The sequence below is a fragment of the Clinocottus analis genome, unplaced genomic scaffold (assembly GCF_023055335.1).
Source record: "Clinocottus analis isolate CAN_PGR_092001 unplaced genomic scaffold, fCliAna1.0.p SCAF_6, whole genome shotgun sequence".
Lineage (NCBI taxonomy): Eukaryota > Metazoa > Chordata > Actinopteri > Perciformes > Cottidae > Clinocottus > Clinocottus analis.
The window spans coordinates 10,687,852-10,704,751 of NW_027176218.1; the positions used below are offsets into that span (position 1 = coordinate 10,687,852).

Consider the following 16,900-nt stretch of genomic DNA (forward strand, 5'->3'; position numbering starts at 1 on the left):
GTCCACAGCGGGTAGGCTGTGGCTTATCGACTGCAGTTCACCCAACAACCAAACTCTGCTTCACTTCCCCGGAGTCAAAACAAGTGGATGGCCAACTGGAAGCCGATTCAAATTGTATTTCACCGGTGTGACCATGAGTAAGCTGCAACTTGGGTTTTCCCCTGTGAGAAAAATAGTACGGTACTTCCTGGGAGTCAGATTTGATAGCAACTTAAAAGAGGAATAATATTATTGCCGGTAAAATACCTCAGCTGATTAAATCCATGTTCTTATTTATAACCTCTGTGGTTTTGTCAAAACAAGCAACGAATACGCCTAATTGGAAATTATATCTACTCTGTGTATTTCAGCGATGTATGTGATGGGAAGTAACCATGACTTGAGTGAGTTTTTCAGGGGCCAACTGAAAGGTTGCTATTGGCAGTGGTAGAAGAAGGCAACTTGAAACTTTCCTGGTGTAAAACTGTTGAGTATCAATCGTAAAATTAGCAATAGCAAAGCATATTGAAAGGTCCTGTAATTAAAATGTTACTTCAAGTAAAGTATGTATGGGTACAATCCTTTACATCCATTCATCATAGAGATTATTATTATTATATATTAATTGTTATATTTTGTGAGCCAAATCTGAATTTCAAATGAAACCAGGTACAACACGTATCTGTCAGATAAATGTGGTACTACAATATTTTCCTCCAAATTAGAAGTACACATTAAGTAGTTTACAATTGAGTTGTGTATTTTTGAAGTGCTTCCTGGGCTGAACGTCATTTCACGGTACAATGAGTTGGATTATTAACATAATTTCATATTTTTCATACTTCAATAACGTAATAAATCTATAGCTAACCTGGGAGCCCCAACTAAAAGGGCCCCATGCCAAGGTTGCCTCGCTTGGTCAAGGATAAAATCTGGCTGGCCCTGGTACTTTTTTCCATGAACCAGAGAGTTTTTCCATCTGTGTTTCTGACCGTGAGTCAGGAACTTGAGTGTGTTATGGTAGGTGGACTGCTGAGGATCCAAGGAAGGAGGATCCAAGGAACCACTGCATTGAGTGTGAAGTTGTTTGAATGAGCGTTTCTCGAGAAACCTGCAAGCAGCGACACCAAGAATTTATTCTGAACAAGCATTTGTTTCAACAAACACTGCACTCATTTGATCCCAAAAAAAGAATAAAAAAATATCTAAATTCAAACTTGTTATTTCAATAAAACAGCTGTTTTCACTTTCAGTGCTAATGTAAATAGACCAGAAAATGATAGATAATGATGTTGAAAATAAATTATATGCAAAGAATGAACACTTTGACCAGCCAGACAAGAGGATTTTTTTTTTTCAATAAGAATAACAGCTTGTCACAAGTCTAATCTTCTCAAGATATAACAGTTTATATATATATATATATATATATATATATATATATATATATATATATATATATGTACACACATACATATATATATACACATACATATATATATATACATATACATATATATATATACATACATACATACATACATATATATATATATATATAATTATCTGAATATGTTAATGTTTTAATGTTACTTATTGGATTTGCTTTTTTCGTGGAAAAAAACAACCTAAAATCAGTTGCCGTATTTCTCTAAACCTTGTTATACTGTTATTCTCTTGGACACGTAGATCGAGCAGCAGCATTATTTATTTATTATTAGGTTATGCTCATAGACATCAACACTAAGCAATGTGGCACCAACAGCAGGGACTGAGTTTAGTCTTTCTCGAGAAGAATTGTTGCAAAGGAAGTGAAGCCGTTTACGTTTTGATCAATAGCTACGTCAGTTTCATCATAATAAACAGACAAAGAGGTCAGTAAATAGCATCAGAAGCATAAAACTGCAGCAGAGATTTAAAAAAAGGGGGAAAAAAAGGTTTGCACACATGGAACCAAGATAGAGGAAAACTTTATTAACACTTCTAACGTTTTTGATGGCATATATAATTATGGAAACTACAGCTTGAACCTAACAACAATCGTATAAAGTCTAATGCCTGTACTTATTCAGCCAATATTATGGACATCGACTCAGGAAACCTACTGTAAAAAGCATGGGCGCCAAATCGTGAAAATGTAAAATGTGTACTGGTTACCTCATTCATTCTAATATTAATTAAACAAGCTTTAAACTCAAATACTTTAATTTATAATATTAATTAATTTGAATAATAAATCATTTCAAATACATACAAAAACATGTAATATGTTGTTATATCTTTGTCAAATAAAACAATGATGTCCTTTCGCCCACTAACTACATATTACCATATGTATACGGCTGCTAACCATTTTCCAAAGAATGCTGAAGGATTTTAGTTCACTTATTTTCATCAGTTGCAACATTTTGAGTGCTTTGCTATTTATATATATAGTATATATATATATATATATATATATATATATATATATATATATATATATATATATATATATATATATATAGTCTCACAAGTGTGCTTTGATATTCAAGGATATATATATATATATATATATATATAGATATATATATATATATATATATATATATATATATATATATATATATATATATATATATATATATATATATAGCAAAGCACTCAAAATATATATGTGTATATATATATTAAAGATCAATCTTTAAAACAGATAAATGAGGCACCTATAAGTTGAATAATGCATTCGATGTAGAGCTGAGTCCTATTTTGAAGCACTGGCAGTCTGTTTTCTTTTCAGCTATGGGTTCTTCTACGCTTCAGTCTACTAGTCTGACAAGATGCACTGGAGGCAGAATTTATTTTTGTGTAAACTTGCCATGTTCTTTTTTTGGTGTCCTTGGCAGGTTTGCTACTATAGGAAATCGGCTGTGCATTTACATTGTTGTTGGGAGTTGACTGGATAATGTATTATCTTCAGTCATTATGTCATGTAACCACCAGCTTCAACATAAGATGTGTTGATATAAAACACACACAAATGTACATGCACTAAGTAAAGTGACTTTTTGCTAGTTGACATACATGCCAAAATCAATTTTGGCAGATATTGTATTATTTATATACCATAATTGTTCTACAAAAAGACCAACTGTTATACGATCAATTTGTTCTGCTGCCTTCACAGCTATGCGAGCTATACCGTTGCTCCTGTAATACTCTCTGTTGCATTTGAGAACATGGTGGCAGTGACAGTTTCCCTGCGTGCCAGCAAGAGCCTCATTTGACCGTCCTTTTATGTTTCTATGCCACAATTATAAATACACACTGAGGACAGTCTGCCTCTGCTCCTCAGATAAGTCTCACAAGTGTGCTTTGATATTCAAGGAGTTATGCTTACTGTTAAAACAAACACAAACAAGCTGCGCACCACACTATCCTCGACAGACTTCAGAGTTGAAAGAGTACTGATCTACTGAATATTTGCATGGCTGAAGCTCATTTCTCACAGGAATATTTGATCAGAAAAATCTGCTGATGGAGAATCAGACGCATTATTTAAAATGCAAATTGAGTTGTTCATGTAAAGTTGATGTATCACAATGGAAATACAATCCAAAAAACAATGAAGTAGAAAAAAGTCACGATTATACATTCAGAGACACATGACCTAATTAAAAACTTTGTTGCAAACATACACTGTATCTGTTTCTTTGTTTTAATCTGAGGAATATAACTTTCTGATTTCTTACCTAGTCTTTTATGTGCCAACCCAAAAGTTAAAAAAACAAGGACAAAATTACATCTTTCTCACTTTTACTCATCTCTGTCTAGTTTCAAGAACGGTGTGTTAAAGAGAGGGCTCTTTGAGTAAAATTAAATTCCATTATTCTTCACTCTAATCAAATAAAGCATCTGATTTATTCAATTTTGTACAGTTTTCTGTTCATTTTTTCTTCTCATGCTCTTTTATCTCTCTTCCCACCCCCACCTCTCTCATTTCCCAGCTTCAATTTCCAGTGAGCCACCAGCAGGAGGATAATTGATCAATCATGCTAATTGAAGAGTCTGGACAGCTAGCCCACCATAGCAGATGTGCCAATTTGCATTCATTAAGATAGAAATGAGTCTTAATCACTTCTCAGCCTTTGATTGACAACATAAACATCCCCTGTCTGAAACTCATGGTGCACATTCAACCCAAAGCACGATAAGGGGTTCATTCCATAACTGGCAATACAATCTTTTTTTTAAGCTGTACATCGCTGAAAATGCACTTTTGAAGCACGGAGGAATAATGCATTGATTGTCTCCAAAATAAATCAAATACAGAATATGGCACATGATGACAAAATGAACCCTTAGTTGTGATGATTTGTTGCTTCAGTCATTGTCACATTGGCAAAGGGCAGTCGTGAAATTCCCAAACAAAAAAGATTCAGATGAAAACACAGGGCTTGACATTCAGTAATGGTCAACATTTACATATCTTATTGAATGATTAATACAGCTCCCTTCATAACAACAGTTTATAGAGACCGTGAGATAAAACCTAATGGAAATTACCTGATCGTTTTAGTCTCATTTCCTCTCACTGTAGTGGTCTTGTGAGAGGGGGCGTTCCTTCATAAATAGAGAGGGAATTGTCTCTTTTTCCCAAGTCACATTAACAATGGCTGCCGCTCTTTATTATGAAGAAGATAAGCAGAATTTCCCTATGAATGTTGTTTACTCTCACAAATCATCAGGGTAAAAGACAGTGAAAAGTCAATGCCTTGCAAACAGTGCTACCCAGTTATTTACAATTATAAGGCATTGGTATTTGACTAAAATTGCATTCTCAAATTGGAATAAAGCCTATTCACAGCCCTAATGTTATAAGATTGCAATTAAGTGTTGACTTAATGACTGCAAACCGGATTAATATACCTTGCCATATACCTTATTTATGCTGATTTGCTCAAAGAGAGGACAGAGAAATGCCAAACGATGCCTGTGAAGTTACTATCTGATTTCAAAGGTCCTTCTGCAGACAGTGACCGCTCTGTGTGCTGAAGAACGGTGTGAGGTTATGGCGGAGCATGAGCAAAATCTCATTAGCTCCACTAGCGGAGACTGGAGGAAGAGTAAATATTATTAGATTAATCTAATGACTAACGGCAGCTGTTAGATTTGTGGCATGCACAAAATTCAATAAGAAACACAATAGGAACAACACCATAAAACCGTTTCATCAATGGCCAACTCTGCTTGGGTCACAATAACACAATTATATTAAATACCACATTTACTTTCAGAGAACTGACTGTGTGTTGATAATCTTGAGACAGGAGAACATTGCTCTTCTGCGTTACAAAAAAATAGATTCAGCAATGAGTTATTTTACAAAGTAAATTAGAACATCTATTGGTGTTATAGCTTGTCTGTACATGTATGCGTCTATGTGTGTTTAGGGGTTTGTATGTACTGTACAATCTGATGAAAAGACAATGAATGGGGCACAAAAACAAAGAATAATATGTTACCTTCATACTGTTAAGATTTTGACTGCATAGGAGGAGAAATGTCATACAACGGTTCACCTGTCGCCTGGAGTGTTGGTGAGGTTAACACTATCAACACATGCAGAAGGACACAAATGCACACACTAACATACACATAGAAGAAAATCCTGAGCCTACTGCTCTGCTTTGGACTATGAGCCAAGATTGAGACAAAGTCCATAGCCCTCCACTGAGTTATCAAACTGTGGCCCAGGCATGCATCCATCTGTGGAAAACATGGAGACTGTTCTCCCACACTGCACAGCTCAGCCTTTATCTACAGATGGTACTACTGAGCAGGAATGTGACCTTTGATTTAGTTTCTCACACCGAACGAGCTTCCCAATGAAAAACGAGAGAGGGTTTTTCTGGCCTCCCCGTATACCGGACAAATGAGCACATGATTGTTTGCATGGAATAAGATGGGTTTAACACAATTACAAAATTTAGATAAGTGTCCAGTGTAAGTGGCCTCATGTGAGACCCATTTCACTAGATAGATGGAGGGGGTGGGTTCTTGCCATCAATAAGGCACCAGTTCCTCTCTGTAGTGCACACAGATCTGTGCAGCTGCAGAGAAGCACCAAGGCTGAAAAAAGTCTTTGCCAAAAGAGGCAGTCAGGAACAGTTCAGATTAGAATTTATCTTAAATTATGATACAATTTCACAGATTATGAACCACCACTGACAACGGCTTTATGGCCAACTGAGTAGTTGGGTTGTGTGGTGATGCTGTGAATTGGACTAGGTTGGTTACTTCTGCTCTGCTTCCTCACTTCTGAACCTTGACCACGTAGCCGGCAGGCAGAGGGACATTTGTGCATATGTGCAAAGATGCTGGCCGAGTGAGCGGGGACAACGGCGGCTTGTTCTCGCCTTTTGTGCAACGGGGAAGCTTCCTTGAGAGTAGCCAGAAGGGCTAAGTGGGAGATCAGCATGGGACTGCTGGTACTACATTATGCACAATGTACATTCCAATTACACAACGCTGACAACATCATCATACATTGGTAGACCACAGATGTACGGTATGTATATGAAATAAGGGGAATAACCCATCTGATGGACAGTGAAAATTTGAGTATAAGATGTTGTTGCATTTGCTTGTTTAAAGTAAGACATCTTTCAGAGTCACAGCAAAAAGAAATTTGTGGTCACTGTTACGTAAGTAAGGAATGTATCCATGTATATTTTATGCAGGTGAGCCCCTGCTCTGCTCCGAGGGCCCCTGATGGAGGAGTGACTGCATGAGTCTACTGGATGCCAGAGCACTCTTCTGCAGCTCTGCCAAGCAGGTAATTCACAAGCAGCAGCAGCAGCATGAATAAAAGATAATGGGCCACAGCTGACTCCTTTATGCTGCATGTAATTTCACTAATTCCTCCAACTGAAAGTCTTTTCCAAAGCTAGGATTCTTGAAATGTTTCAATCTCACCCATCTTAATCCTTTAATGTCTCTTAATTGAGTATCCATGAAAAATATGTATGTTTAGGTGGCAACAAAGACACCAGAGAATTGCAGCAGTCTGCATTGTCTAATAAAAAGTATCTTAGTGCAGAAAAAGCTAATCTTATTTCAAATAATGAAATACCAATGAATGGGCAACTATATATGAGCTGTACCAAAAATGTATGAATAGGCATTAACATACATTGTGTATGCTTTCATGTAGTCAGAATGACGATAGCAGCCCCTTAAAGCACATCTTGAATAAGCTGAGAAACCACACAAGTGTATGCCAATGAAAGATGCTTGGAACAGGATGCATCCCTAATCATTCTCATTTACTTTGGCTTCTACACTTTTGGCTGACAGTTTTGTATGCTGGCATAACAAGTGGTTTACTCTTCCGCTAGTCGCCGGGCATGCAGGAGCTGCCAGGAAACCCAAGTGCTTGTTGAGTTTTATAGAGCAGTATGGAATGTACAAAACACTGTATTTTGACTGCAGCTACAGCCAAACTGATGGTCTGTGATGAGGAGTAGCCAGAGAACTGAGCCCTACAGGTACAATATCTATGGGAAACAGGGCCCGAAATGGTGGTCAGCAGCTACTGTGGCATGCGTGTGCAGAGATAGGTTTTCCACATCAGTTGATGGGCACAAGAGAAGCTGAACTTATCAGAGCCAGCAGACCTCCTGTACCCTATCTGAATGGTGACTAGAAGGAAACAGTTACTTGTCCCTCACTCTTGTTTGTCTCAAACATTACACCCGAGGAGCATTTACAGAGCTGTACAGTCACAGAATAAATATCTCTTGTAGGCTGAATGCAGTAGAACATTCATTTATTTTTCGTAATTCTGTTAAATTTGGATGTACATGTTGTGTAAAACAGAAAATAGGAAAAGAAAAAATGATGTGAAAGAAGTTTTTCCCCACAAAGTAAGAAGGCGACGCTCACTCACCTCTACAATGTCAGAGTTGGTTCTGCTCTCATGGGGCTCGTTGTACTCTGTGTATTTCAGCAACACTTTGTCCATGTCTGTGCTGGCATACTGGAACAGTTTGTTAGAGCTGTTGAAAATGATGAGGGCTATCTCACAGTCACATAGTACGCTCAGCTCATAGGCCTTTTTCATCAGGCCAAACTTCCTCTTTGTGAAGGTAACCTGAGGAGCACACACAAGAAAAAAAACACCCATTACAGAGGGAAACTGGTTCTTTAAATTAAAAAGGAGCTCAAAGTCAAGTAAACCAAACCATAAGTTGCTACATGCAATGTTCACAAGCGTAAATGATCATTTTGGATTTGTATTGTAACAGAAGGTAGTTTATTGCACAATTATCCTTAGTGGAAGTGGGAGGTGGAAGTACACATACTTTATCAAAGTAAAGTTAAAAAATGTAATAGTTCACTCAGAGTTAGTGGAAATACAAAAATAACACCTAATAATTATACTTAGTAAGTGACTACAGCAATGTCGTAAATATACATCAAACACTGTGCCTCATGGCGGCAACTTGCTCTACGTAATACTGGAGCAGCTTTAGGCTGATATTTGTTTTGTTTTTTATCAGTATAACATCTCTAAGTTAAGAGTACAGCTGAGAAAATAACTGTATTAACAGTGTCATTATACTACAACAATGTTACGGTCACCAAGGTGACAGATAACAAGATCGTTCCCCCTTTAGGAATGATTGCAATGACATCGTACAAGTCTGAAATGTCTAGTTATCAGAACAGAGGTCAGGGTTAGAGGCACGAGTCAGCGAGCTGAGTCAGAGCTTTGGCAAAAACAGGGGTCCATACATTACTGTAGCCCCTGACTCCATATACGGAAAGCTATCTCTGTAGTGCAGCATAAGCCTTGTAACATGAGCCCTCAGATGGGACTTTGGGTCATACATCACTCCAGTGGTAACGCAACCCTCTCTGCAAAGTGACTTTATGTCCTGTATCTCTGCAGCTCTGTCTCTGTGGTCGCTTCAGCCCCGCACACACATGTCATTACGTGACACCACCTCTTTACAGTATGCTACAGCCATTTATTTCTCAAACTAAAAACACAGTTAACAAGGAGGGAGGATGGAGAGGCAGCTGTTTTGTCTTTTGGTTGAGTTATTGTTGTTTGCAGAAAATAGTTTTAAAATGTGTACATTTTAAATAATTGCTTCAGATTCACGTTTTTCTTTAGTACATGTGTCTTGTCAAATGTGCATTATGGCTTGTGAATGTAAAAGCTGTGCTCGGAGCCACAGAGGAGTGCATGTGTCTGTATTCTCCATCAGTTTCACTGACCTACTAAGAGGAGTTGAGCAGATGAGCTGGCTTTGTTCAACTTTAATTGGACACAGCTTGCGGCTATACCCTCATTTTAACTGGTATAATGCAGTATAATCCTATGTGTTGCATAGTGTCTATGTAACACTCAGGCAGTGGGGTCACTCCAACTGTGATAAATGAATTTCAAATCTTCCACACTACAGGTAATTACATAGGACTATTATTTCCGCTGTAGACATGGAGGAGCCTGTCCTCGTGTAATTTTCTATTCAATGCACCGATGTTAGTCGAGCTCATATGACAAACCAAATTCTAAAATTACATTTTGTAAAATGACAAGGTTTAAATACAAGCTCAATCAAATGACATTTGGCCTTGCAAATGGCAGACACATGAAGCCTTTGAGTGAGTTTGGTGGACCAAAAAAAACATGGGAGGGTTTTGTCTTTCTGCTGATTTTCTCAAGGTGGATCACTGCATGGAGGTAGATACGAGGATATGATTTGACCAGAATCAGAACCGTTTCCACCTAGCACATCTGCAGTTCTAACCAGGTGATACAAATTTCCTCTGACTAAACACCAGTCCTGCCCACCCGCTCATTTGCCTCTTTGTTTTGTTCGCCTAACCAACTGGAAAGTAGGGGCTGTCATGTGAGAAAATGATTAACAAATTGTATGCTCTTTAGTAGATGAATGTGGCTGTTAAGCCATGGAGATGTCACCTTTCAGCAGGAAGCCCAGGATGAGACGCTGAGCGAGGACTTTGTTCCACCTGGATGCATGGCAGAGTGCTGAGTGCAGAGCTGCTGACCCAGCCACCGCTTCATTTCAACCTCAGCAGCAGCATGGAGACTAGGTCCTTGCCCCAGCCCCAAACAGAGTACTCCTACAAAAGCCAGCTGCTTCTCCTACTGCCATTAAAGGTGGCGCATTACTCTTATGTAGTCATACAGTTACCTTTAACAGTGAAAGGAGGCTATTTTAAACAGTTTTGCCCTATTTTCCCTCCTTTTGTTACAGTATGGCCAGCTCAATTTGATAAGTTGTGACAGAAAACAGCTCTAAACATAAAGAGCAACATACACAAATATAACCTTAATCCACCCACATCTTCAATGAGGTGACTGGTGAGACAGTGGAAAACCACAGACATCCTTGAGGTCAAGTGTGGGGTTCACTGGCAGAGCTTTCCTGTAGTTCACCAAGTCAAAGACACCCACAAAGACACTCAATGTGGTTTTAAAAATTTGCGTCGCTCCTATAGTAAGACGTGGTCCCCATGCAGCCTAGCTCCCTGACTAATTTAATGTAATACACAATGACAGGATTAGCCTGAGTGTTGTAACGCTGTGTTGTAGCACTGTACCAGGACATCTTACGCATGTTTGGAGAAATCAAATGTCAAGGCAAAAGAGAAGGGAGGCCACATTTAAACTTCCAATAAACTGGAGCAATTCCAACTTTCTCTACTTTTGATAAGGTCATTACAACAGCTCACACAATACCAGACAGATCAGTGACTATACTAGCGTTTCATTTAGACTGCACAAGGCTGAAAGCCCTGACCTTTAAGAAGCTCGCACAAAGTCAAGATGAGGTGGTAATTCTGCTCTCAATTCACACTTTCTGCATTTCCAACTTCTTCCCAAGTGTCCTATCACCATGACCTGTTTTACTGAGCTTTAATTGAGCATGGTAATTCATTTCTCATATGTATATTTGATATACTATGAGTACCGGTTTTTCATGTTTTACGTTCAAGACAAGTATTTTGAAAAGGTACACTATGCAAATGTTTGTGTAGAAATTCTACACTCATATCAGTAAAAATCACAGAGTGGTGTTGTAGCAGAAGAAAATGCTATAATAAACCATATTTGCCTAAATACAAGTGTGGAATGTTTGCTGATGGAAATGTTACTGTGATTCACAGGAACAGAGAAAATTAAACTCAAGGGGAAACTACAAAAAAAATTAGATAAACAGCGACAAGCAAATTTGCCTTCTGAAGAAAATGTGCTCACTAGTTTTTATCGCTTTTTAAAATAAAATCATAACAGGAAAAAAAAACAGTTTTTTTAACAGCTTGGTGTGTCAAATTGAACCATCTATCTCAGTGTAATGTTGTTGAGACAAATGGATCTAAAATCTAAAGCACAAGCATATGTACCTGTCACACGTGCTTTTACTGCCACAGAAAACGGTATAGTATATAAGAACATGTGCTACAACAAACCCAAACACACACCTCCATACACATTTGATGTGTCAATCAAAAGGTCTATCAATGTCTGTCCTCAGGCAGAGGTGCCAAGATGACAAACAAGACATCTGGGACTCAGAGTGCAGCTGTGACTGGGGTATGGCAGGAGATGTCTGAGTCACTAACACCTTCAGAGGGGTGACGAGCTAGCGGCCTTATAAGAACCTCATGTCACCTCTGACGGCGCCCATGGCAGACATAAGAGCGGGCTTGAGAGTCAGAGAGGTCTGGCACCAGCTGGCAGAGTGACCCAGGCCCTGTGGCTGCTGCCCTGGCTTCGCGGTGCCAGAGTGTGTGGGCCTGGGAGACAGGCCAGGGCCACCACGACTGTCTGCATGGATCAGCTCTGGCTGGGAAAGAGGACAGCCCCAGGATCCCCATGTGGACAACTGAGACTGCAAAGGCCTTGTCTACTGGGTGGGACTGACCTTGAAACCTAGAGTAACCGTGACTGATCCTGTTTAGTGGAGAGGATGACATGCTGGTTAACTAAACGTAAGTAGAGTAGGATTCTTAGAAATAGCATAATCGATAACCAGAACGATTCAGTTTAAAGACAATTGGCATGTTTAATTTATTGAAAACTGCAATTGTTCTGCTCATCTGTGTGCATTTTCGTGATAAAAGGGGCACCCTCGGCAGTAAAATTATAATCACCTGACTTCATGTTTTGCTGCTTCAGCGCAGTTTTATGGAAACTACATATCATCTTGAACAATGATAATATATGCGCTGGCTGTCACATTTAACAGTGTTCCTCTGTTCTGTCCATGGTCTATTAACAAGCTCTTTACCTGTCAAAATAATAATGATGAGCGCTCAGAACCACAGGAATGGGTGAAGGCTGAAAAGTGGGAGGTTTGTGCTGTGTTGCTCCCCGGGGAGAAAGTGAGAGCGATAGAGCTGCTCTGTGCCTACAGGCATCTGAAGTGCCAGAGCACAATCCAAAATGAGCCACAGCAAGGGCAGGCAACCCTCCACCCAGCAGCAAAATCATCAAACTTTTAATGACTTGGGCAATTACCCCCAGTGAGCCTGCCTAATGACATCCATAGGACGTCACTAGACACTGCTCACACCAGCCTCCTCCCTCCACTAACTTTCAAGACTAATGTGTGCCCTCCCTTCTCCACCATCGATCGCCCCCCTTGCAGATCCAGGGGAAGTATGTGAGAGACCCCAAAAATGCTCATTGAGTGTCATGGACTTTGCCAGTGTTACTGTTGTTAAGTCAAAACACAATACATACTTTTCTCTTTTTGAGGAGCCACAATTAACTGGTCCATATTATTCCACTGTAAGGCATTGCATGTGTGGGATGACAGTAAGACAGAGAGAGAATAATGATGAAAACGTAAATGTTAGATAATAGTGTATAATAAATGCTTGAGTCTGTGACTCAAACTGTAAAAATTTCGGTGAATACTGTAAATGAGGAGAATCAACCAGGGCGGTGCTGAATGTTTGTTATCTTGCATTCATTTGCAATCAGCGTGTCAGTTTGGCTGATGACTGTGTCGCTGTGTTGTAGGACCGTCAATTATGAATCGAATGGCTCAGTATTTATGTCTCTACCATCCTATGATATGCATGAAAGGACCACTGCTGCCTTCATGTTTCATTTTGTTCACCTCAGCAGGGCGACACAGTAGTGTGTGAACAAAAAGCTGCACAAAAAGGTCTCACTTACACGCGACGAATGCACCAACTGTACAAAATTTAATTATTGTATCTTCCTTGTCATTTGTGCACAATACACTTCATTACCCTGAATTATGAAAACGTGTTGTCATTATACGCCGTAGGTAATGACTTGAAGCAAAATATCAGCTAAGTTCACTGCCTGTCTCAACTCTGCACTCACAATTCTTGATAGATTGTGCAATTACAGACCTTGTCAGCCTTTGCCACAGTCTGTGTTATAAATCCTGAAAGGTTAACAGCCCTCCTAAAGCACTTGCAGTGATAATGCAAGGGAGCCCCCGTTGTCCCCACACAACATCCTGTGTATGGCAATACTATCTAATTAGCCCACTTAGGGACTTCTTTCATTTTAATGTTAAGAGTAAGGATCGCTAGCAGCAGAGCGGCGTAGATAAAGATTCAAATTGTCTCACGACAATGGGGACCGTATGCTAATGGTTATTCCCCCTTGTTTAGGAGCACGCCCCAGGGAGATGGCACTGTATGCTTCATGGCCCATGGGGGGAAAAAAAGAGAGAAAGACACACGCATACATCACTTATACTGAAGCTCTATTTCGCAGGGCGGCCTATTGTCACAGCAATTTCTCTGCTGAGCCAGCTAAAACCAACTAAATGCAAGCTGAAATGCCTGCGTTCTGCTGATAAACTTTCTCACAAATTGTACAGTGAGACATTTAAAATCTGATGCAAACACTTGACTTTGGGGGACACTTTAATAATAAGCAACGTCCCTCTCTGCAGGTCTATATCCCAGTGAAACAATACAGCTAAATGTCTTCCCTCACTCCCTTCATACATGCATTAAAAGGAAAGAACCGTCTGCTCACCAAGCAAACAGTTGACAACCGATTTTCATGTTATTTCCTCTCTTTTTTCCCCCTGATGTCACAGGTCATTGCATACAGTGGAGATACCATAATCTTTCCAACTGTTCTGTTTGGATCCAACCCAGAGCCAGGTGTTATACTGATAATTGGCCCACAGTGTAGATTTTTGTTTTGCACTTGGCTGAACTGCTAGTCTCACAGTAATAGACACAGACACCGATTGGCTAGTACCGTATCATGTTACTGTAATACCCTCAGGAGAGGAAGTACCACTGTAGCTCTGTTATATTTATGTGTGCGCAGCAAAATAGTTGCTCCACCTGTGAAGAATGCAAATTATATGTTGAGGGGGATGTTAACAAGATCTGTTCTATTTGGCTATGGGAAGCCTACGCATCTTCATTAATTGGTGTAATTTGTCAAAAACTGCACTCACGCTTTCTCAACTTAACTCAGCTCTTAAATCAAAGAGAGCGTAGCTAAAAAAGAAATAGACCCAGCCTTCCTGCTATAGATATCCAAGCCTGTTATTCTTGTTTCAAACAGGCCAAGGCTGTTTTGTACAGTGTTTTGCTGTTTAGGAGTTTATATTTAACATAAGCAGACAGCGTGAATTCCAGCTCTTTCCCTCTCTGCGGCTAGCTGGGACCAGTGTAGCCAAGGCAGAGAAGGGTGCTGTGTGTCCTGCTGACCCACCCTGCAAATGAGAGGGTGCTGTGGTGCAGTGGCTGCTCCTAATTACTACCAAACAGCTGCAAACACATAGTGCTACAGCGAAGGGGCCCAGCCATACTGCCAGGCCAGGGTACAAGCCCTACAGTGTGGGAAGGCCACAGGCGGCCCGCTGTGCTCCTCGCTACCCTCAGTTTACTCCCACGCCATGAGGCCCCCGCTGCAGCCCAGTGCTCCTGCTGCCTCATCAACTTCTCGGGCCTGAAATTGCAGGGTGGCCGGGGAATCATGTCTGTAAATATGACCACACTGACAAAGAAATGTCGTGGTCCCTGGTCAGCTGGCTGAGACGTTGGGGAGGGAGGTATGTCTTTTTAGATCCATGCACACCATGTCAGCTGCTGAACTTTGGTCCAAGACAGAGAGGAAAGTAGAAGACTGTAACCTTCAAACAGGTACAAGGCAGACTGTCTTCTAAGACACAAAAGGAGGATGTGGTGGCATCTTGTAAAATAAGCTTAGAATTAACTTATACAGATTGAAATATTTATAATATTGTACCTTAACTGTATTCGAACCTTTAAAAAAAGATCCAGATAAGATAGATACATACATTGTCTAGATAGATTGAAAGATGGATTAATAGAAAAATTGAGACACTCACCTGCCTGTTCCTCTCATCCATGATCCTGGTGATCTGTATCTTCTTCCGCCCCATGGCTGCGTCCTTTCTGGTCTCTCTGACACCTCAACAATATCAGAAAAACAACACGATTTCTTCCCGCACTCTCTCAGCACATTGTGCAACAGTCTTTCTTCTTGTATATGCGCTTTCTTCTTCGCAATGTGCTCTTCAACACCACAATCTGCAAGAGGACATAAAGAGAAAGAGAGAGGGGGGAGGCAGAAAGTTAACTCGACACTCAACAATGTCTCCTTAAGCACTTCAAAGCACTGGAGGGCTCTGCTTTCTGTTCTCAATCACATTCAGAAAGGATGAGACCCACATGGTGTACCTTTATCTCCTCTGTTGCTGCACTTGAACCACAGCTGAAGTCAATGAAAGACGACTTAACACTGACACGGCAGCAGCAACACAAGACTCACTGAACAGGTACTTTGCACTGTCAGATGAAATATTGATACCACTCTCATATCTGTCAGTTAAATACAAGGTATAGAAAGCAGCAAGTTAGATGAGCATCAATACTGGAAACTGACAACAGCTGGTGTGGCTATCTCCAACAGTAACAAAATATGTTTTCCTTTTGTTTCCCGTCTTTGAGCTAAGAGAAACAGACTGCTGGCTGAAGCTTCATTTTTACTATAGAGATATTTAGCTCAAAGCACTGTATCTAGATTAACGTCTATATGTTTTGTGGACATTTTACAAAGCTATGTCCACCTTAATAGAAAGAATATGTCTACATTTCCCTTCCAGCAGAAAAAGAAAAGCAACAATTTATTGTTCTTCTTGAGCGGAACCACCCTGATGCCAGCTTTGCTCTTAAAATGATTAAGAGAGCACCCAGTCTGGGTTTGACAGTAGTTGAAATCTCCTGGGCTGAAAGAAAAGCTAGCAGGGGTGAGGAGAGTGGGGGTTATATTCCCACATGAGCTTGTAACCTGGCCAGTGGTTCAGATCGCACTGTTCCCCAGGGAACATACTCTGTCCTGTCTCTGCTTCTCTGCAAGAAGAGATATAGTCCACTCCCTGGAGGCGCATCCATCACTTATACCCAGCAAATAAAAAATGTCTAAACAACTACATTTCCCATATGAGTACAAATGTAGAAAGGTTAACAACTCAGGCCATTAGATGCAGTCAGCAGTTGTGAGGCGAGAACGCCAGGGGCCGAATTGGCAGTGAAAACGAAAATGACCGGTTCCAGTGGCACACAGTCATTATGGGTTACAGATGGACTGGCATTATGGTGTCTGGCTGTCTGAATCGGGGCTCCACTGGAGGCAAACTTGACTGAGATCACTTCGCTAACTACCCACGCATGGCTGTCTGCGCCAGGAAAGTTACCGCCTGAACCCTCTCAAAGAATTTCCCCAAACCACATCAAAACAGGCCAGGGAGAATGACGACGTTCTTGTTCATTCACCATTTCACACGCACACACACACACACACACGCACACACACACACGCACACACAGTTCGAAGAAGAGGGAAATTGGGGGTGTTCAGCTC

The 16,900-nt window shown here is 40.3% G+C and overlaps 1 protein-coding gene across 6 annotated transcripts in view; it reads right to left on the reverse strand.

The window, feature by feature from the left end:
* The window catches only part of mef2aa (myocyte enhancer factor 2aa), a 60,199-nt gene that overhangs the window by 25,061 nt on the left and 18,238 nt on the right, over positions 1-16,900 (reverse strand). For all 6 annotated transcript variants that reach the window (XM_068602360.1, XM_068602358.1, XM_068602355.1 and 3 more), the window contains exons 2-3: positions 15,366-15,567; positions 7,910-8,113 (exon numbers count right to left, since the gene is read on the reverse strand). In XM_068602360.1, the coding sequence (XP_068458461.1) occupies positions 7,910-8,113; positions 15,366-15,419 (258 nt within the window). In that variant the 5' untranslated portion in view covers positions 15,420-15,567. The remainder of the gene's footprint in view (positions 1-7,909; positions 8,114-15,365; positions 15,568-16,900) is intronic.